The sequence below is a fragment of the Heteronotia binoei genome, chromosome 15 (genome assembly GCF_032191835.1).
Source record: "Heteronotia binoei isolate CCM8104 ecotype False Entrance Well chromosome 15, APGP_CSIRO_Hbin_v1, whole genome shotgun sequence".
NCBI classification, from domain to species: domain Eukaryota; kingdom Metazoa; phylum Chordata; class Lepidosauria; order Squamata; family Gekkonidae; genus Heteronotia; species Heteronotia binoei.
The window spans coordinates 8589276-8612620 of NC_083237.1; the positions used below are offsets into that span (position 1 = coordinate 8589276).

Genomic DNA, 23345 nt, shown 5'->3' on the forward strand with positions numbered 1-23345 from the left:
CTTCCTCACTGCAATTGTCATGGGAAGTGTGGCTCTGGGGAGCAGGAGGTTTTGAGGAGAGCCCCCCAAACTGCTGTGCAGCTTCAGGGCACTGTCCCACACAAAACCCACAAGGCCAAAAAAAAATTGGACCAGGGGGTCCAATTCCTGGGGCACCCAAAGCCAAACCTTACTTCACACCAGAGAATCTCTATAGGCCCCAAATGCACTACATCCCTCTATCTAATCTATGAACCCTGGGCCTGCAGGCCTGGCACCAATATAAACCCAGTTGCCAACGTCACTGCCACACAAAACACAATCTGCTCAAGGTCTGCTCTGCAGACCTGGCTGCAGCAAACCCAGATGCCAGCTCTCCAGCCCTGCCCCAAACAACACGGGGAGAGCTGGCCAACCACAAAAAGCCTGCTGGTTCTGGGTCTCTCACCCAGGTGCCAGCTTCCCTGCCACAGAACACACAATCTACAGATGCCAGCTCTCCAGCCCTGCCCCAAATAACAAGGGGAGAGCTGGGCAACCACAAAAAGCCTGCTGGTTCTGGGTCTCTCACCCAGGTGCCAGCTTCCCTGCCACAGAACACACAACCTACTCTATAAAAACAAGAAAGTGACCCAGCCCACACACACCCTCACCAACCCCCACACCAACCAGAGGCAATTTAAAAAACCAAAACAAAACCAGCAGAATCACAAAAGGCCAAGTGTTAAAAAAGTGGCCTTTTCACCAACAAGAAAAGGGGGACAAAAGTGGCCTTTTAAACAATGGAAATTAGGCCAAACAGCACCCGCCCCAAGAACCCAAAGAAAAGAGTAACAGCAGCAGCACAACACAGCACAGCAGCAACAAATTAAACACTGAATACTTTTAAAACAGTAAAAAATTAACTTTTAACAATACAGGAACTTTGCCACCCCCTCCCCCCCAAAAAAACCCTTCACCCTAACCCCAAGAAATCCAAGCCACCCAAATCAGGAGAAGTAAAAGGACACTGCACTTTTAAAAGTCCTCTCACTAAATTAAGATATGGGCAAATTGGCAAATAAGCTACCCCACCACCACCCAAATCTGGATAAGTAAAGGGACTCTAAGTCTTTAAAAAAAGTCCTTTTACCAACAATAAATAAAAACAAGAACCCAAAGAGTGTCTTACCTTGTCTTCTCTAGTCCAGGGAAGTCTGAGTGAGACAGCTGCAGCAGGCACCAGGCAGCAGCTTAAGCGAAGGGCCAGCCAGCCACTGCCAGCCCTTTGCACAATCTCTCACACACAGCATGGAGGAGTCAGCCAGGAAGGGAAGACTCCTTAGAAAGCCCTTCAAAGCATGCATTTGCAATGCATTTTGCAAATGCATGCTTTGGATTGGCTGCTGGGGCTCCTCTTCCCCCTCCCCCCCTCCCTGATCCCAGGGAGGTTAAGGCAGAGGCGGGAAGAAGCCACTAAAGGCGCCAAAGCAGCTCCTTTGAAGCTCCAGAAGCTAATTGCCGCCTTTTGAATTGACAGCTGTGTGCTTACGAATAGCTATTCGTAACTACACAGCGAGCCTATTCGGCTGCCGTATAATGGGCGCTTATGGAAGTCGGCTGCAGGCTATTCCGTATGCGGCCGAATCAGCACTGATTCGGCTGTAAATACGGCTTGGCCGAGCCGAATGCACATCCCTACTTCAGACCACTGAATATACCCCAGGGAGGATTTGCCATTGATTTCAATGGCTCCATAGGATATAGTGGACTTGAATTCTTGGATTCTTGAATTACCTGAATACAAATACCATACTGTATTGGAATTTGGGAAATTCAGTATTTAATATTTTTCAGGTCTAATAAGCCCAAATCCAAAAAATAACAACAAAAAAAATTCCCCCTCAACTCTTAAGTGTGGCTCCAGAGTGGCTTCCAGTTACTACTAGAAAAATATCAAGTTCATGTCAAGTCTCTGTAAACTTTGGTCAAGTCTGTACTGTACTTTGTTTCTAGCAAAGAGCCTTCTGGGTAAAGCCTCTCTGTATGCCAATGCTGCTAGCTAAACCTCTCCCATACCCCCTCCTTCTCCTTTGTTATGTAGCCTTGCTTTGAAATGGGAATATGGGAAGCTATAATCTGTGCCTTCTCAGGCCAAGCATCAGGGGGAGGTTGGAGCCAAAGAACGCTCAAGGCCAAAGCCGGTCTGAGAAAGAAATTGTAACATCAATGTGTGAATGTGCCCTGCATAGTGCCCCTCCCTTAAGAATCCCTTTGAAGTGTACCTTATATGATGGCATTGTACTGTATGATCTTTAGTCTTTCAATCTGAACCCATCCAAGTATATCCTTATCAATAAACTAGCAACTTTGTTTCAACAACGACTCGTTATTGACTTTGGAGACTTGACAGTTCAATTAAGAGATTAAAACTTCATAAGGCTCTTGGTCTAGACATGCCCAGTTTTTTTTGGGGGGGGGGGGTTTGGGGGGGCGGGTTGTAGCAGGAACTCCTTTGCAGATTAGCCAGTCCTCCTGGAGCTAACAGTAGGCCCTGTACTAAGAGCCCTGTAAGCTCTTGAAGCATTGGCTACATCAGGGGATGTGGCCTAATATGCAAAGGAGATCCTGCTACAAAAAAAGCCCTGCTTATGTCCAGCTGAGCTTCGTAAGGCCAATCCAGTGTGGTGGGCTAGGATTCCTGCTCCCATTTTCTCTAAAATAAACATCTCAGGAATTATACCTGATTCCTGGTGGAGGGCTGTCATTGTTCCAATATACAAGAAAGGAAGCTTTTCAGATCCACAACATTATTGACCTGTAAGGGAAGGAAGTTCATTTTTTGAAGGAGTACTTGTCAGTTTTTAGTTTATAGTTATTAAGCACTGCACCATTTTTAAGTACCTGGCCTGACTTCCCTGTTAGTTTTTGCTCCCCATGGGAATCTGGAATACATTTTCTGCACATTGTTCCATTTAGAACTGCAAGAGATTACTGATCAGATCAGTGTGTCCGGGGGAGGGGAGGGGCGGGGGGGGCACATGTTTGCTAGCTGTGGTACCATTCAGAGTTCAAACCCTGCAAAGATAATAATCTCCCTCTTGGGTATTATCCGAATCACTATAATTTCTTTCCTGGCCAAACCCCATGGCATTCAGCAGGTGTCAGAAGATAATCAGCAAAGATACCTGAATGAAGTTATAAAACTCCACTGTGCCCTTCGCACTGGGAGGGGTGGGGACAAAAAGTCAGACAGGATTCTGTCACGTCGATCACTGATGTTTTTGCTTGTTTCTTTTGGCTGCGATAAGCTCACCTTGTAATTAGACTGTGTATGATCTCTGCTTGCATTGCTAGCATGCATTTGTGTCTGCGTAGAGCGTGGCTTTAACACACATTGTCCTTTCACGAAAGCATTGGGCAGCCATCATCCCAGTCTACCTGTTATGCTGTAGTCAGGCACAGGAAATCTTGTGCCTCGAAAGAAGCTTTGCCCCCAGGATGGTGAAGCTCTTGCTGCTGTTGTCTCTCCTGTTTCCCGTGGCTTGCAAAGCGAATGTTTTCAAGTGCCCTGCAGTCGACCCCCCTCATATTCCACATGAACGATACCAAGCAGGAGACCTTCTCATTGGTGGGATTGCTTCTCAGATCTTTTGCACTTTTTCTGAATTTCTCTTCAAGGCACATCCTTCAAATAACATGTATCAAGTTCCACAGTAAGACACCCCCCTTCCCTTCCCGTGATACTGGCCAGAGTGCAATCACTATTTTGACAAGCGATAAGGTATTCAAACATGACTCTGAAGGGCCGTTTCCCCACACCTCTCCTCCTTCCCATTCTCTGTTGGAATCTTGTATGTCCTGTTGTATTTGCATTATTGGTGGGGTTTCTTCTCCCGTCCTTTTAAACAAATCTTGGAACGCACAGGTGTGGGAAGAAACAGTTATGTTTATCCTGCAATTTATTTTATTTTAATTTTTTCGCACTTCTATCCCGCCCTCCCCTAACGGGCTCAGGGCAGCTAACAACAGTTAAAACAACAGTGTTAAAATCAAAGTACAACCTAATCGTTAAAACATTTCAACAGTTCATACAATTTAAAATATATAGTACGGTTCGAGGTTCACTCGCCAGGATCCAGATGGCGGGTTTTAATTCTTATTGAGCGCTGCATGTAATGATATAATAAGATGTTATTTGGCAATGTGCTTCAAGGGTTCAAAATATGCCTTTGCAAAAGTGACACAGCAGACTGCGGGTTGCTAGATTCCTTAGGGATGCTGAGTGTGCATTGGAGATAAAATCTATGAGCATTGAAGACAAGATGATGTGAGGGTGGAAGTGCCACCAAGTCACATCCGACTTGTAATGGCACTGTTGGGTTTTCATGGCAAAAGACAGAGGCAGTTTGCCATATCTGGCCTCCTCACAGTGACTCTGAACTTCCTCGGTTGTCTCCCTTCCAACTTCTAACCCAGGCTGACTCAGCTTCTGAGAAATGATGAGATTGATTTTTTAAAATTATTTTATTACTTTAGATTTCTCTCTTGCCCTCTCCGCAAGTGGACTTAGGGAGACTATCAGTCAATTTAAAAAAAAAAACAATTTTAAGGTTACAATTTAAAACAATAAAATAACAATTAAAATACATTTCATGGTACTGCTCAAAACTTCAGTATAGGCGAGATCATAACTTTCTTCCTTCTGGCAGTGATCCTATAGTAATCATAATTCCTCATGATCAGGCTTGCCTGGGCCATTAAGATCAGGGTGGACACAAGATATATTCACTCCTTATCCAGATATTTTTTCCTCCAGAGACTTGGAGGAAGCTCAACCCTGATATAATATAACCTTAAGAGAGAAAAAATGGGTTCAATATAGAGTGTTTGCTTTACCAGGTGCAAGCATGATAGCATAAGTACTGTCTCTGTTAAACAGGGACAGAGGAACCATATTTCACAGTTAGATGATCAACGCTCCATGAATAACCAGATAGTAGCACTTTGGGGGCATTGTTAGTCTCATGTGAGTCGAAGATGAATGTGTTACTTGACTTTGAAATATTCTTTAAAAATAAAAGCATATATACCTTCTTTGGCAACTGAATGAGAGCCAGGAGTGCCTAGAATGACAGTAAAAATGATTTGGTTGCATTTTAAAATCGACCAATTAAAGAGCATTCCCCTCTCTTAACAGAATGGTGACCAAGTTCTACCAGCACATTCTAGCCATGGCGTTCGCTATCAGTGAAATCAATAAGAACCCAAAGATCTTGCCCAATGTCACTCTTGGATCTCGTGTTTATGACAGTTACTACGATGTGAGGTTGACTTATTGCAGCACTCTGAGCCTTCTCTTCAAATCACAGAGGGTGGTCTTCAACTACATATGTGACAGCCAGAAAAACCTCATAGCTGTCATTGGAGGACTTGATTCTGAGACTTCCTACCACATGGCGGATATCCTAGGTCTTTACAAGACTCCACAGGTAGGATGTGTGTGCGTACATGTTGATACATGAGCAATTTACCAATCATGTTATTGTGATTCGGGAGTGGGTCTATAGTTTAGAAAGAGGAAAGATATGAACAGCTTTAAAAAGTACAATTGAAAGTTGTCTATTATAATCATGAGAAGAGGAAGGTCAAAAATACATTGTAGTTGAAATGGTATTTAATAAATTTCTGTTCCATTCCCATTTTCTAGAAAACATATCATATTTTCGTCTTTGTACCTCAACTATCCCTGATGTTAACATCAGTGAAAGTTTAATTTTTTCTCAGTAACCATTAACTTCCTAAACTGGGACCAATGAAACAGTTCATGTATGTATCAAATCAGACAATTGGGCCGTCTAACTATTGTCTACTAATGCTGAACAAATTTTGAGTCCAGTGGTGCCTTTAAGACCAACAAAAGTTTATTCACGGTATGAGATTTCATGTGCATGCACACTTCTTCAGATACATAGAAATGGAAGCTAACATTTCATATATGTAGGCAGATGCCTCTACATTGGTGAACAGCAAATTAGCATACAACTTAATAAAGACGTTTTGACATATAGCAATAAGAAGCTGAGGTTATAAATCACAATATGTTTGGATTTAATTACAGGGGAAAACAGTGGAACAATAAATATGTCCAAGTAGGAGACTGATGTGTAAAAGTATCTTTCATAACTGTTAAAAGTGATTGAAATTCTGCTATTACAGTCATCTCCTCTTATGCATGGAGTTAGCTGACAACATCCTTTCCTTTGAGTTGGGGTACTGTGTTATGTCAGAGGAACATATTCTGATATTCATTGCATTAAATTACATTCCGGGGTGGAATTCTAGCAGGAGCTCCTTTACATATTAGGTCATACACCCCTGATGTAGCCAAACCTCCAAGAGCTTACAAGGCTCTTTTTTGTAAACTCTTGGAAGATTGGCTACATCAGGGGTGTGTGGCCTAATATACAAATTCTAAAATTCCACCCCGGATTACATTCACTATTCCAATATACTATTCTGAAAAAAGAAATACACTAAGATACAGAGGATGTTTCGACCTTCTTCATAACTATACAATTTTTTTCTGGGTGCCATTCTGGCTTTGTTAATTCATTTCCTAACTTCTTCAAGTGGATACTTTCATTCAAAACATATGCTAAACTCACCTAAGAACATAAGAGAAGCCATGTTGGATCAGGCCAATGGCCCATCCAGTCGAACACTCTGTGTCACACAGTGGCCAATTTTTTTTATATATATATATACACACACACTGTGGCTAATAGCCACTGATGGACCTCTGCTCCTTATTTTTATCTAAACCCCTCTTGAAAGTGGCCATGCTTGTGGCCACCACAACCTCCTGTGGCAGTGAGTTCCACATGTTTATCACCCTTTGGGTGAAGAAGTACTTCCTTTTATCCGTTTTAACCTGTCTGCTCAGCAATTTCATCGAATGCCCATGAGTTCTTGTATTGTGAGAAAGGGAGAAAAATACCTCTTTCTCTACTTTCTCCATTCCATGCATTATCTTGTAGACCTCTCTCATGTCACCTCGCAGTCGACGTTTCTCCAAGCTAAAGAGTCCCAAGCGTTTCAACCTTTCTTCATAGGGAAAGTGTTCCAGCCCTTTAATCATTCTAGTTGCCCTTTTCTGGACTTTCTCCAATGCTATAATATTCTTTTTGAGGTGCGGCAACCAGAACTGCACACAGTACTCCAAATGAGACCACACCATCGATTTATACAGGGGCATTATGATACTCGCTGATTTGTTTTCAATTCCCTTCTTAATAATTTCCAGCATGGCGTTGGCCTTTTTTATTGCAAACGCACACTGTCTTGACATTTTCAGTGAATTATCTATCACCTATGCAGAGGCATCTGCCTATATATATGAAACGTTAGCTTCCATTTCTGTGTATCTGAAGAAGTGTGTGTGTACACAAAAGCTCCAAAGTTGAATAAACTTTTCTTGGCCTTAAAGGTGCCACTGGACTCAAAATCTGCTCTATGGCATCAGACCAACACAGCTGTCTTCTTGGATTTGTCTACTAATGTTGTTATGTGTATGTAAAATGGCATTAAGTTGCAGATGACTTATGGCAACGCCATAGGAATTTCAAGGCAAGCAATTAAGCATAGCTGGCTTGGCCATTGCCTTCCTCTGCAAAGTCTTCCATCCAAGTACGAATACTGCTTAGTTTCCAAGCTCTGACAAGATTGGCCTGTACTATCTCATTTCACATTCCATATGGGGAAGGGAATTGCTTCTTCCAAAATTCCACATGTGCATCAAGTCAAACCACTGGCGCATCTAGCTGTTTTCTATCCTTACTGTCTCTGGCTATCAAGAGTCTCAAATATATGAGAGCCAGTTTCGTGCAGTGGTTAAGTGAGTGGACTCTTATCTTGGAGAACTGGGTTTGATTCCCCACTCCTGCACTTGCACCTGCTGGAACGGCCTTGGGTCAGCCATAGCTCTCACAGGAGTTGTCCTTGAAAGGGCAGCTGCTGTAAAAAACTCTTAACCCCACCTACCTCACAAGAGTGTCTATTATGGGGGGGGGGGAGTAGAGGCGATTGTGACCACTCTGAGACTCTGAGATTCCAAGTATAGGGCAGGATATAAATCCAATATCATCTTCTTCTTCTTCTTCTTCTTCTTCTTCTTCTTCTTCTTCTTCTTCTTCTTCTTCTTCTTCTTCTTCTTCTTCTTCTTCTTCTTCTTCTTCCATCTTTTGAGTGGAGATGCCATAGATTGCATGTGGGAGGCCATGTGTACTCTACCAGTGAGGTCCATCTCCTTTCCTATCTGCTCTCTAAAATATTTCTATATCTCTCCTTAGCTCACATATGGCTCCTTTGCCACTGACGAGAAGGAGATGACAAAGTTCCCTTTCTTTTACCACACAGTCCCAAATGAATCCCATCAGTATATGGGGATTATCCAGCTGCTTCTCTATTTCAGATGGATGTGGATTGGACTCCTAGCTGTGGATGAAGAGAGTGGAGAACATTTCCTAAAGACCATAGAGCCATTGCTTTCCAAATATGGAATCTGTTCAGCTGTCACAAAAAGAATCCCAAAGCAAACCAATTGGCAAACTGTCGAGGACATTGCGCCTTTTATCGCAAACGCTTATATACATTTTATAGATACCAAAGTTAATACATTTATCTTCTATGGTGATTCTATGACCATTGTATCATTCAATTCCATTATGTTTCTAGGAAGCTTTAAATATGGGGAAAATATATCATTTGGGAAGGTGTGGATTATGACAGGTCAGATTGATTTTGCATCAACAGGCCTTCAAACAGGAATTGATTTTCAATGTTTCCAAGGCGCCCTTTCCTTCATAGCTCATTCAAATGAGCTTCTAGGATTCCAGAAATTTCTCCAGAATGTGAAACCCTACCAGACACAAGGTGATGATTTTCTCAAGGAATTCTGGGAGCAAGCTTTCTTCTGCCCACTGTCAGATCCCCAGCAACCAATGAATGTTGAGTATACATGTTCTGGGGAAGAGAGGTTGGAAGAACTCCCCGGGCACAAATTTGAAATGCGCATGACTGGTGACAGCTACAGTATCTATAATGCTGTCTATGCTGTGGCACATGCTCTGCATGCCATGTATACATCTAGATCTAACCACAGATCAAGTATGGGTACAAGACATGCTGAACTTCAAGATCTCCATCCATGGCAGGTAATGCCCTCACAGTAAAATGACATTAATTTCATGAATAGATTAGTACAAGGTGAGACAACCCATGTGAGTTTTACTTAAAATTGTATTTTCATCATTATTTGTTGACCTGTTTTGTGGATTCACATTTCTTATTATACTTGTTATCTATAATTTTTTAGTGGCTGTCACTGCAGACTATCTGCATTGGTGGTGGTGGGCTCTCCTTCCTTGGAGGTTTTTAAACAGAGGCTAGATGGCCATCTGACAGCAATGAAGATCCTGTGAATTTTGGGGGAGGTGTTTGTGAGTTTTCTGCATTGTGCAGGGGGTTGGACTCGATGACCCTGGAGGTCCCTTCCAACTCTATGATTCTCTGATTTGTCTCTAGATGGAATCATATCAAAGAGAGTGAACTATGAAAGTGTTAGGGAACCTCAGTGTGAATAATCCAATATGATGTTGTCCTTTTGTTATTTTTTAACTTCAACCAGCTCCATCCATTTCTTCATGGTATTTCGTTTAACAATTCAGCTGGAGAAACGCTGTCATTCAGTGATAACAAGGAAATGGGAGGCGGATTTGATATCATAAACCTGGTCACATTCCCAAACCATTCTTTCGTCAGAGTGAAAGTTGGAAGGGTGGATCCCAGTGTTTCCAAAGGAGAAGACTTCAGCATCAAGGAGGAGAAGATTGTGTGGCAATCCCATGTTGACCAGGTGTGAATTCTAGAGTATCTTTGGAGAGATTTCTATTCTCTAGACAAGAGTAAAGTAGATTAGCAATGCAGTCCCAAGCAGAGTTACACCTCTTGAAATAAAATTGCATAGAAGAGTTAACTCTACTTAAGATGGTACCAGAACGACTAGTGAACAGTGTTCCCTGTAAGCTGCAGAGTCTTGTGAGCAAAAATTCTACTCTGTGAGCTACAGGGATTAAGGTTGTGAGGTAGTGGCATTAAAGTTGTGAGCTTCTGTATAAATTAGTGTGCTCTGGGGTCATCCTTCCTGAGCTAAAACAAAAAATGTGTGAGCTGGAGGCTAAAATTCTGTGAGCTAGCTCATGCTAACTCAGCTTAGAGGGAACAAAGCTAGTGAGCCAGATATTTCTTTTACTGATATTGTCATAATTGATTATAAACCTCCACAGTGAATCATTATTTGTAATTCTGTTTGGTGAGCCAGTCTGGTGTAGTGGTTAAGTGCGTGGACTCTTATCTGGGAGAACCGGGTTTGATTCCCCACTCCTCCGCTTGCACCTTGTGGAATGGCCTTGAGTTAGCTATAGCTCTGGCAGAGGTTGTCCTTGAAAGGGCAGCTGCTGTGAGAGCCCTCTCAGCCCCACCCACCTCACAGGGGAGAAGATATAGGAGATTGTAAGCCACTCTGAGTCTCTGATTCAGAGATAAGGGAAGGGAAGGGAAGGGAAGGGAAGGGAAGGGAAGGGAAGGGAAGGGAAGGGAAGGGAAGGGAAGGGAAAGGAAAGGAAAGGAAAGGAAAGGAAAGGAAAGGAAAGGAAAGGAAAGGAAAGGAAAGGAAAGGAAAGGAAAGGAAAGGAAAGGAAAGGAAAGGAAAGGAAAGGAAAGGAAAGGAAAGGTAAGGTCCCCTGTGCAAGCACCAGTCATTTCTGACTCTGGGGTGACGTTGCTTTCATAACTTTTTAATGGCAGACTTTTTTACGGGGTAGCGCAGAGTGGTAAAGCAGCAGTACTGCAGTACTGTGATCTGAACTCTCTGCTCACAACCTGAGTTCTATCCCAGCGAAAGCTGGTTCAGGTAGCCGGCCCAAGGTTGACTCAGCCTTCCATCCTTCTGAGGTCGGTAAAATGAGTACCTAGCTTGTGGGGGGAAGTGTAAAAGACTGGGGAAGGCAATGGCAAACCACCCCATAAAAAAGTCTGCTGTGAAAACGTTGTGAAAGCAACGTCACTTCAGAGTTGGAAACAACTGGTACTTGCACATGGGACCTTTCCTTTTCCTTGCCATTGCCTTCCCCAGTCTTTTACACTTTTCCCCCAGCAAGCTGGGTACTCATTTTACTGACCTTGGAAGGATGGAAGGCTGAGTCAACCTTGGGCCGGCTACCTGAACCAGCTTTCACTGGAATAGAACTCAGGTCGTGAGCAGAGAGTTCAGAGAGAATTTTACATGTATCATTTTTTGGCTGCTGATGTAATTTATGCTGAGTTTATGTTCAGGGCGGGGTATAAATCTTCTTCTTCAAAAGCCAAAGAAAGATGCTTATTTCAAGAGCAATCAGTTTTATCTCAAGAGCACTCAGTGACCAGACTATTATCAAGCACTGTATGCATGGTTTTTGTCACTGCTGTGGCAAAAGATGTGTCATGGGCTGGCCATTTCTTTCTGTGCACATTGTTTCTTTAAGGACCTAAATAAATTGGGACTGAGTACTTAAAGGCCCACCTCCTTCCATATTATCCAGCTTACCTGTTGTGATTCTCTTCTCAATCCTACTCTCGGTGCCCCTGCATATACAGCTAGGGTAGGTGGTGATCAAGATCCAGAGCTTTTTCAGTGGTGGCCCCTTGCCTTTGATATGCCCCCCCCGCTTTCAGGCTGCCCAGATCTTGACATTCAGTTAGTCTTTTCCACATCCATTTCCTATTACAGGTGGAAACATTTCATTTTGCTTCTAGTCTGAGAACTATTTTACATTTATTATTTTTTGACTGTTGATGTAATTTATGCTGAGTTTACGCTCGGATTTATTCTTATAGCTTGCACGTTATTGATTCTTTTATGCTGCTGTTCTTAAGAGGTTTTTTTTCTATATCTTGTAAACTGCCTCAAACAAGTTCCTGTAGAAGGAGACCATAAGTATTCTAAATAAATATTTATATTTCAGTGATGAGAAATCCATTGCCTCCGATACAAACACTTGTCATGTTTTTCATGTTTATGGATAGATGGTGCCCCTCTCTCTATGCAATGACCCATGCCAGCCTGGTTATTTAAAGAAAAAGAAAGAAGGGAAGAAATTTTGCTGCTACTATTGTGATCAATGCCCAGAAGGGAAGATTTCGGACAAGGAGGGTAGGTGATGTAGAATAGAATTGGAAGGGATCATGCGGGCCATCTAATCGAACCGCCTGCTCCGTGCAGGATCACTGAATATATGATGTGCAATGGTCCCTCTAAGCTGCAGATTCTTGTGAGCAAAAAAATCTACTGGCATTAAAGTTGTGAGCTAATTGGTATTAAAGTCGTGAGCTACTGCATAAATTAGCGTGCTCTGGGGTCATCCTTCCTGAGTTAAGACAAAAATGTGTGAGCTGGAGGCTAAAAATCTTTGAGCTAGTTCATGCTAACTCAGCTTAGAGGGAACACTGATGATGTGCACTTGAGTTCAGAGTTAATTCAGCTGTAACTTATCCCAGTAGATCTATAATGATTTTGGAACTTTAGAGTCTTTTATACAGATACCTAGCGGTGGAATTCTAGCAGGAGCTCCTTTGTATATTAGGTCACACCCCTCTGGTATAGCCAATCCTCCAGGAGCTTACGCTATTTTTGTAAGTTCTTGGAGGATTGGCTACATCAGAAGGGGGTCGCCTAATATGCAAAGGAGCTCCTGCTAGAATTCCAGCCCTGCAGATACCATGCGGATCAGGAATATTCAGATGGAGAAAAATTTAAAAAATAGTTTCCCTCCCCAATGCTGTTCATTCAATCAACTGATGTTCATGCAGCAGTGGATTGGCCATTAAGGACACTGGGGAAAAGTCCTAGGTAGCTGATGGTTCTATGGAGACACCTCAACCAAGTGTAGAAGAGCTCTTGATCCAAGTGAAGGGGTGGGTGACCATGTTCCAAGTGGAGAGGTGGGTGGGCAACAGCAGCACTGGTGTCACCATGAGCAGAAAGATAGATGGATGGTAAGGCACAACTGCAGAGCAAAGATATGTTAAACTGCCTCTTCAGAGGAACACTTCCTCTCATAGAAACAGCTGCTAAAATCAGCATGCAGAATATCTCATAGATCACTCCCATCCTGAACATGGTGAAGAAAATTGGCCAAGTGTTTGACATGTACCTTGAATGTTATGCCCTCTCTGTTTGCTTCTTTTTTTAGACATGGCTGATTGTTTCAAATGCCCAGAAGATCAATACCCAAGCAAGGACCATGATCAATGTATTGCAAAGAAGATCAGCTTTCTCTCATATCAAGATCCCTTGGGAATCACTTTGGCTTCAATGGCTGTGTCTTCATCCCTGATCACTGCTTTGGTGTTAGGAATTTTTGTTAAGAACAGTGATACCCCCATAGTCAAAGCCAACAACCGGGATATCACATACACACTCCTGGTCTCCCTCTTACTCTGCTTTCTTTCATCTTTACTATTTATTGGGCAACCGAAGAAAGTTACTTGCTTTCTTCGGCAATCTGCTTTTGGCATCATCTTCTCAGTGGCTATTTCTTGTGTTTTGGCCAAAACCATCACTGTAGTTGTAGCTTTCTTGGCTACCAAACCAGGATCCAGCATGAGGAAGTGGGTGTGGAAAAGAATGACCAATTCCATTGTCCTTTTCTGTTCCCTTATTCAAGGAGCCATTTGTGCAGTGTGGATAGTCAAATCTCCCCCTTTTCCAGATACGGATAAAGAATCAATGACTGGTCAGATTGTACTAGAATGTAATGAAGGGTCTGTTGCTATGTTTTATATTGTCCTGGGTTACATGGGGCTTCTCTCTCTCATCAGCTTGATTGTGGCGTTCCTAGCCAGGAAGTTGCCAGATAGTTTCAATGAAGCCAAGTTCATCACCTTTAGCATGCTAATATTTTGCAGTGTTTGGTTGTCTTTTATTCCAACCTACTTGAGTACCAAAGGGAAGTATATGGTAGCTGTGGAGATCTTCTCAATCATAGCCTCCAGTGGAGGGTTACTGGCTTGTATCTTTTCACCCAAATGCTTCATTATTCTTTTGAGGCCTGAGCTGAACAGCAGAGAGAAACTAATATGGAAGAAAATACCAAGAAATTGACTGTGTTATTGCATTTACTTCTTAAGTGGTGTTTGCAGAATGGAGACTGTACAACTAGTGTGAGACTCAGTTTGGTCACATCTATGTTAGTTTTCTCCATTTGTGTGCTTGGGATTCATATTGAAGGGAAATGAAACCAATGTGTGACAAATGTTTACGAATGAAGAAAGGCTATTGAACCAGTGAAAATATAGGGTGTTTTCGCACTCACGTTTTACTGGCGCCACGACCCTCCTCACGCCGGCGAATCTGCATGGATTTCGCACCAGAAGCGCCGGCGCACCCAGAAGTGCCGGCTACTTCCGTCGCTAAGCCAGCGCAAACGTTTTCCTGCATCTTTGCGATTTCCGTTTGCGCTGGCTTAGCGACGGAAGTAGCCGGCGCTTCTGGGTGCGCCGGCGCTTCTGGTGCGAAATCCATGCAGATTCGCCGGCGTGAGGAGGGTCGTGGCGCCAGTAAAACGTGAGTGCGAAAACGGCCATAGTGACTCGTTTGTTTATTGGGAGTGTGGTACTGAAAATATGTAATTTATGCAGTAACAAATAACTCCACTTCCTAACTGACCTCTGTCCAGTTCCCAAGAAATAATATGAAATTATTTCTTAGAAATATACAACTTCATGTTGTATATCGTATACCTTGTGTATTGATATTTACTGAGAAAAGTCTGAAATGACTGTAATTGGTTCACCTACAGAAGTCACATTATTTATTTATTCGATTTATATCCCGCCCTCCCCATATTAGTTCACTACATGTCTTAACACATGTTAGAAATGAAATATCGGGGAGATTGTCTCGGGCATTTACCAAGGTACCATGTTAATGTCATCCTTGAGCAGCCTGAATGGGACAATTTAGGCTGGGACCATCGACACTTGGGAGCTAAGCAGGGATATCAGGAAAACATCAATTAATGGCTCCCATTTTTGGTCTCACAAAGCAAGTGCAGTTGTGAATAGATATTCTGTTGAAACAGATCTATATTTATGGCCTCTGATTTGCAACTTTAATTCATCTTCTCTCACAGTCTTCTTTCCCCGCTCCTTAGTATGAAGTAATAAAGGACCTGGAAGAGTGAAGTTTCATGTATTGAGTAACTTTCTTCTAGTTGAAAGATTATTTGTTCTCCATGTGCTCCCCACCCCTTAGAAATGTCTCTTCCAATTGGAAAGGGGGGGGGGAAATGGTGTAGAGGAACCACCATGAAAGAAAGAAGTTGCAAAATTACTAGTTGGGGTCCAACAAAGACTCCTGAATCATCCACAGTGGCCTGTCTTGAATGCTGAAACATCAATATTTGGTGTAGTGGTTAAGTGTGCGGACTCTTATCCGGGAGAACCGGGTTTGATTCCCCACTCCTCCACTTGCACCTGCTGGAATGGCCTTGGGTCAGCCATAGCTCTGGCAGAGGTTGTCCTTGAAAGGGCAGCTGCTGTGAGAGCCCTCTCCAGCCCCACCCACCTCACAGGGTGTCTGTTGTGGGGGAGGAAGGTAAAGGAGATTGTGAGCCGCTCTGAGACTCTTCAGAGTGGAGGGCGGGATATAAATCCAATATCTTCTTCATCTTCATCTTCTATTACTGCTAACAGGGCTGGCCATAGGGCACCCAGCACCCTAGGCAGGCCTGCCACCCTCCTCTGCAGCACTGTCCCCCAGCAAGGGAGGAGAGATGGAGGTGGGGAAAGTGGCAGGAGAGCAGGCAAGGCGGTGCAAGATCAAGAAAGCCAGCGCAAGAGCAAGGAATGGGGCTGGAGTTGGAGAAAGCTGGCACTAGAGCAAGAAAGGTGGTGTGAGAGCAGGAAATCCAGCACAGTTTGGTGTAGTGGTTAAGTGTGTGGACTCTTATCTGGGAGAACCAGGTTTGATTCCCCACTCCTCCACTTGCACCTGCTAGCATGGCCTTGGGTCAGCCATAGCTCTGGCAGAGGTTATCCTTGAAAGGGCAGCTGCTGTGAGAGCCCTCTCCAGCCCCACCCACCTCACAGGGTGTCTGTTGTGGGGGAGGAAGGTAAAAGAGATTGTGAGCCGCTCTGAGACTCTTCAGAGTGGAGGGCGGGATATAAATCCAATATCTTCTTCTTCTTCTACAAGAGCGGGGAAGGCGGCAGGAGATATAGGAAGCTGGCAGGAGAGCAGGGAAGGTGGCAGGAGAGTGAGAAAGGTGGCGGGAGAGTGAGAAAGCTGGCAGGAGAGTAGGGAAGGCCTCTTTGAGTCATGTGGGAGGAACCCAATTCAGCGCCCCCCAGGGCTGGTGCCTAGGCAAATGCCTAATTTGCCTAGTGGAAGGGCCAACCCTGACTGCCAAGCCACTCTGGGGTTTAGACATTAGGAATTCCTTTTTCTTAAAGCCAAGTCTTGGGTCAGATTGCTGTTGGACAGACTCCAGCCTGCACCTTCATCTTTCACAAGCCTCGTGAACAAATTCAGCAGGAAAAATGAAAGCCCAGCCTGGTGTTTTCCTTATGCATGTTGTGGTGAAATTCATTACACCATAAAATCTATGTGAAATATCTAATAATTGGGTCTGTCATCCTGAGCCCACTTGGGGAGGGTGAAATAGAAATCCAAAAAAATAAATAAGTAGATAAATAATATTATCCAAGAATGCTTAGTGCTTTCTATAGGCTAATATGTGTGTGTGTGTGATATGCCAGCTATTCACTTCCAATTTAGGATGATCTTATGAATTAATGATCTCTAAAACAGTCTGTCAGTTACAGTTTTCCTCAGGTTTTACAAGCTGAAGGACCTAGCTTCAGAATTAGCCAATAGATATGAAGTGGTGATAAATAATAATAACAACATAACAGCTTTTATCATGATAATGTACTATACTCGTGTCTGTAACCCACCTTGAGCCTGCCTTGGCGAGAAGAGATGCTTGTTGCTAGGATGATGAAGCTGGTGATATTTCTGATCCTTTCCACTCCGATGGCATTTAAAGTTGATATTTGGAAGTGTTGTATGAAAGATCCTCTTCCAATTCCACATGACTTCTACCATTCCGGGGATGTCCTTGATGGCGGGATTGTTTCTCAGATTGTTTATCTATTCAAAGGTCTTCCCTCAAACGGCTTGTTTGACTTTCCAGAGTAAGGATTTCCATGGCTCACTTGAATTGTATGAGCTTGATATGATTAGAAACCCTAGCAATTGTTCTTGAACTTGACCATGATCAGATAGTCAAAGTGCTTACTGTGTACAGTATATATGGTGTTTCTCCTCCTCAAATGACAGTTTTTAATATTTGAGGGGAGAGAGAGAGATTTCAATGGGTTTAGACTTGGGAAATTATAGGATGGTACTACCCATGTGTTAATTGCCCCAAATTTGGAGTCAATTGGATGCATATAAGTAGTAATGAATGAAATTTTAGAACAGTGTAGTAGATTGGATGAAATAAAGCAAACAAACAAAAAAACCCTCTTCAAAATGCAGAATTTGTTAAAATGATTGTATATAAAAGTATGGGGAAAGCTATTGAAAAGGCAATTTATAAAATCTCTGCACTTCAGGCTTGAAATAAATTTAAGCCCCCTCGCCACATTCCTGTTCTTAGCAGCTATAAATATTCAAAAAAAATTAAAGTTATGAGATTCTAGAGTCCTCGGTAGTTTAAAAATTGTTTACAGAGTAGACGAAGTAGAGGAAGTACAGAGTAGAGAAAGTACAGCTATTGCAAACCTGGACAGTATAATAAAAAGTAGAGACATCACACTGCCAAGAAAAGTCCGTATAGTCAAAGCGATGGTATTCCCAGAAGTAATGTATGGCTGTGAGAGCTGGACCATAAGGAAGGCTGAGCGCAGAAGAATAGATGCTTTTGAGCTGTTGTGCTGAAGAAGCATCTTGAGAGTCCCTTGGATTGCAAGAAGATCAAATCAGTCAGTCCTAAGGGAAATGAACCCAGACTGTTCACTGGAAGGTCAGATGCTGAAGCTGCAGCTCAAATACTTTGGCCACCAAATGAGAAGGGAGCACTCACTGGAGAAGACCCTGATGCTGGGAAAGACAGAAGGCAAAAGAAGGGGACGGCAAAAGATGAGATGGCTGGACAGTATTACTGATGTAACAAACACGAATTTGAGCAGACTTCGGAGGATGGTGGAAGACAGGAAGGCCTGGCGTGACTTTGTCCATGGGGTCGCAAAGAGTCGGACTTGACTGTGTGACTGAACAAAAGAGGAAGTAAATTTTCTTTCCATTTCCCAAAATACTCATATCTCATCACACTTGAACTAAAGATTACCCAGTGAGGCTGATGTGCACTAGATTAGGAAAGGAAAAAGGAATGGATTTTTCACTCAACAAATAATTAATTTGTGGAATTCTGTGACATAGTGGACATAGTGATGTTTACCAATACCTGTGATCTTACATGCTAAAGTTTCTGTTGTTCAGTCCCCCAAGAAACAAAATCTCTGAGGGGAATGGTCACATCTTGCTCTACATGCGTGAACTTCAAGTCATCATGCATTGCATGTTGTGCTGAAGCTGCTGAGCTACGTTTTGAGTCCACTATGTCCACTAGCACAGAATTCAGTTCTCTATGCCCACATGCCAGCCATTTGGCTAGGGTGTCCATTTTACTGAGCCCAGAGCATAAGAGCCATGTTGGCTGATGCAGGGTGAAATTTAAAAGAAAGAAAGAAAAAGAAATAGGAATCAAGGTGCAAAACAACCCAAAACAAAAAAAATTAAAGCATTGTTAAACAAGGGTTGAATAGATATCTCCCTATTGAATGTAGATTAAATTATTAATCTTTATGACAGAATAATAATATTTATAACATGAAATGTCTGTTTCTTTTATCCGTAAAGTAACAAAAATGTATACAACATTCAAATGACGCAGTATAGAATGCAACACAACTTTTAAAAGTGTACCCTCTGAATATATTAATGCACACTGAACAATGTCAGGATCATCCAATTTATAAAATTGTATTTATTTATTTATTGGATTTCTATTCCACCTTTGTCCTGAAGCAGGCTCAGAACAAAGAAGGCAATAACTGGATCTAAATGTAATTTTCTGATGGAATAGGGTACAGTCAAGCAATGAAGAATAGCGTTAAGAAAAAAAATACCAACAGAAGATCATACTATGAACTATATCAACAGAAGATCATACTATAATATCAAATAATATCAAATATCAAATAATATCAAGAACTATAATATCAAAAATAATATCAAATAATATCAAGAACTATAATATCAAAAATATCAACAGAAGATCATACTATAAAAAATATCAACAGAAGATCATACTATGAACAACTTGATTTCTGCCTGTTTCAACAAAAGATCTTCTTCAAGTTGAATAATGATTATTTGTTTGAAGCAGGGCTTTTTTTGTAGCAGGAACTCCTTTTTTATATTATGCCACAAACCCCTGATATAGCCAATTCTCCTGGAGCTTACAATAGGCACTTTACAAAGAGCCCTGTAAGCTTTTGGAGGATTGGCTACACCAGGGAGATGTGGCCTAATATGCAAAGGAGTTCCTGCTACAAAAAAAGCCCTGATCTGAAGCAATTAAAGATAGACATAATCTCTTTGTATAATCTGCTTTATTTTGTCTCTGTAGTGCCTTCTTGCTCCTGTTTTCTTATCATGTATTTTATCAATATGCCATTAAAGGTATTTGAATTTGATTATTTGAATGATGATTATAGTCAATTGACAAATCTGTATAGGTCCCAGTCTTTATAGACTCACATAGGAATCACTAATCCCATATATCTTTCTGCCAGCAAAACCTGGCCATTGTAGATCTTCAAAAGGAAGATGACCTTGACTGTAAGATTAGCTCACTTGATAAAGTTATAGCAAGTGTGGAGGAATTCATTTTTTTAATGGAGTTGACCAGCAGCAGACAGAAGCCCCAAAACTGGGGGATTCCCTGTTCAGACCTGGGTAATGGTAACCCTGGCCTGAACACCTTAAAGAGGCTTGAAGGAAATGGGAATCCTGTAAAAGATCTGTAACTTCCAAAACTAAGGAACCCACCTTAGCGTCTGATATGACATGTACAAATGAGGGACAGAGGAATTGTATTTTACAGATTTCTTTTTAATCCCTTGCTCAATCTGGTGTTGCACTAAGAGTAAACTTGTAAACATTTTCTTTTTTTTAATAATTACATTATGACTTCTGATGCTGGTGGTGATTCTCTGTACCACACAGACCTCCACTGTCTTGGAAATGTTATTTTAAAGGAGTGCCAGGAGGAAGGGGAGTGCAATCAGTTGGCAAATGGCTACTCCTCCAGTGGTACACAAGGCAGTAAATTGTCCCCAAGGTAACTGGACACTGGGTAGCAAGAGAGACAGAGGTAAGGAATTAGTACTTGGTAGGAGAAGCTGGGGGTCCAGAATTCCTACAAAGTTCAGGTGGTGGAAGTGGTTGACCAGAGAGAGAGAGAGTGAATGAAAGAGAGAGAGAGAGAGAGAGAGAGAGAGAGAGAGAGAGAGAAACCCCTCTCGGTGTTGGAAAAACCTTTAGAGGGCAGGATGGAACATAGCCGGCAGTCCAGAGCAGAACCATGCCATGATACCAGTTTTTAATTACTTGATATAACTGTAAGTTTTATGTGAATGTAAGAAAATCACTCTCTGTATAGCATATCTGAAACTAAATAACCCTAGTCTTGCAGTATTTCTTTACATTGTTTTCAAACCATACTACCATATGTGTTAACTAAGCTCAGTGCGCAGACTCTGCAGGTGTAATTATCTCCCCCTGCAATTATCCACACCTCTGCAATTTTCCCTCATAACCAAGGTAGCATCAGTAATGGTAAGCAAACCTGAGAGATGTGATAAATGCCCTCATTCCCATGTTATCAGAAATGGGTGAAAGAGAAAGGCAGAGGGAGCTGTCAGGTCCGTCTTTCATACTTGGGTTGAAGCAGTCAGCCTTGGGACTGGTGCATGTGCAGCCTTAGCTCTCTTTCAAATCAGGTGAGGTTGCTGGTAGAAATAAGGCAAGTGCATTTGCCTTTAAGGGGCATACTGTGGCAGGCAGCCTTCATCCAAGGCAAGGTATGCACAAGAGAGTCTGTATATGGAGAGGTTTGCTACCAGGCTGGTGACGCTGGTGATCTTGATAATTCTGTTCCTTCCCATGGCATATCAAGTAGATCCTTGGAAGTGTCACATGAACGACCCCTTTCCAGTTCCACAAGACTTCTATCAGTTCGGGGACATCCTTGTTGGTGGAATGGTTTCCCAGTTGGTTTACCCTCTTAAGGAAATTGATTTCAAAGGGCATCACTCGGATGAGTTTTACTTTACAGAGTAAGTATTTCTATTCCTCACTCAAATCATATGAGCCTGGCAAGATCATAAACCCTAGCAACTGTTCTTTGTAGGACAGACACAGTATATGAGAGTTTCTTGCCCCAGAATGAGAGAGTGTCTCATATTTTGAAGGCTGGGTTTTGAAGTGGGAGAAGGAGAGAGAGAGAGAGAGACTTTCATGAGTTTAGACTTGAGTAGCTATAGGATTGTCCTGTCCATTTGTTATTCTCATAATATGATTAAAATTGTTCTGAACATAAATTGAAAACTACCTCATGTTCCCAGTCAAGGCAGTGACTTCAGTTTAAGGCCAGAATTAAGTGGTCCCGTGGTGCAGAGTGGTAAAGCAGCAGTACTGCAGTACTGTGGTCTGAACTCTCTGCTCACGACCTGAGTTTGATTCTGGAGGAAGCTGGATTCAGGTAGCCGGCTCAAGGTTGACTCAGCCTTCCATCCTTCCGAGGTTGGTAAAATGAGTAGCCAGCTTGCTGGGGGGAAAGTGTAAAAGACTGGGGAAGGCAACAGCAAACCACCCCGTAAAAAGTCTGCCATGAAAACATTGTGAAAGCAACGTCACCCCAGAGTTGGAAACGACTGCTGCTTGCACAAGGGACCTTTCCTTTCCTTATAGCTGATGGAGACCTGGTCAACATCTCCCATTCTCTGTCCCAAGAAATCACTGAGGAAGCTGTCCTATTGACTAGAAAGGAAGATGACCCTGAATGTTATACCAGGATTTTTAATTACTTGACATAACTGTAACTTCTATGTGCATCTAAGAAAACAAATATCTTTATGGCATATCTGTGGTGGTGGGGGGGGGGGGAGAGAAAACAAATATCTTTATGGTATATCTGGGGGTGGGGGACAGAACAACCCTAGTCTTTCACTGGAGTACACATAGTATTTTGTTATGTGTTTGCTTCCAACGTTTCTGCATAGAGCTCAGACTCTGAAGATGTAATTATCTCCCTCTGCAATTATCCCCACCACTGCAATTTTTCCTCATAACCAAGATGGTACTGTCTGTTCCATCTTTCATACTTGATTTGAATCAGTCAGCCTTGAGATTGGTATAAGTGCAACTTCAACTCTCTTTCAAATCATGTGTGTTGGCTGGTAGAAACTAGGCCATTTCATTTCCCTTTATGGGACATACTGTGGCAGGCAGCCTTCACTCAAGGTCCATGGAAGCAAAATCTCTGAGAGAGGAATGGCTGCATCTTGTTCACTGCAAATGCATGAACCGCAAATAATTATGCATTGCGTACTGTGCTATTTTATGTTCTGTAGCTGCTAAGGTACATTTTAAATGCTTGATAACATATTGTTGGAGAACTGGCTGTTACACATCATTGATGTTCAAGTGTCCAAGAAATGTTGCTGGGGCGGATGAAGAACAAGGCTTTTTTTGTAGTAGGAACCCCTTTGTATATTAGGCCATGCATTCCTGATTTAAGTCAATCCTCCTGGAGCTTACAATAGGCCCTGTAAGAAGAGCCCAGAAAGCTCCAGGAGGATTGGGTACAACGGGGGTGGAGGGTGGGTGGGGGAAGGCTAATATGCAAAGCAGTTCCTGCTATTAAAAAAGCTCTGATAAAGAATAAGTTTATTAGCTCACAAAAAAACAATACCAATTCTAATTAACTAATAAACTTAAATGGAGGTAATTCATTCAGGACCACCTCATTTGGAATGAGGTGTCATTTGGAATACTGTGTGCAATTCTGGTCACCGCACCTCAAAAAGGATATTATAGCATTGGAAAAAGTGCAGAAAAGGGCAACTAGAATGATTACAGGTTTGGAACACTTTCCCTATGAAGAAAGGTTAAAACGCTTGGAGAAACGTTGACTGCAGGGTGACATGATAGAGGT

General features: G+C 42.4%; 1 protein-coding gene across 1 annotated transcript; it reads left to right on the forward strand.

The window, feature by feature from the left end:
• Positions 1-5159: 5159 nt before the first annotated feature.
• On the forward strand, positions 5160-14158 carry LOC132584640 (vomeronasal type-2 receptor 26-like). Its single transcript, XM_060256541.1, has 3 exons — positions 5160-5450; positions 12082-12208; positions 13248-14158. The coding sequence occupies exons 1-3, from the start codon at positions 5160-5162 to the stop codon at positions 14156-14158; spliced, it is 1329 nt and encodes a 442-aa protein (XP_060112524.1).
• Positions 14159-23345: the final 9187 nt, after the last annotated feature.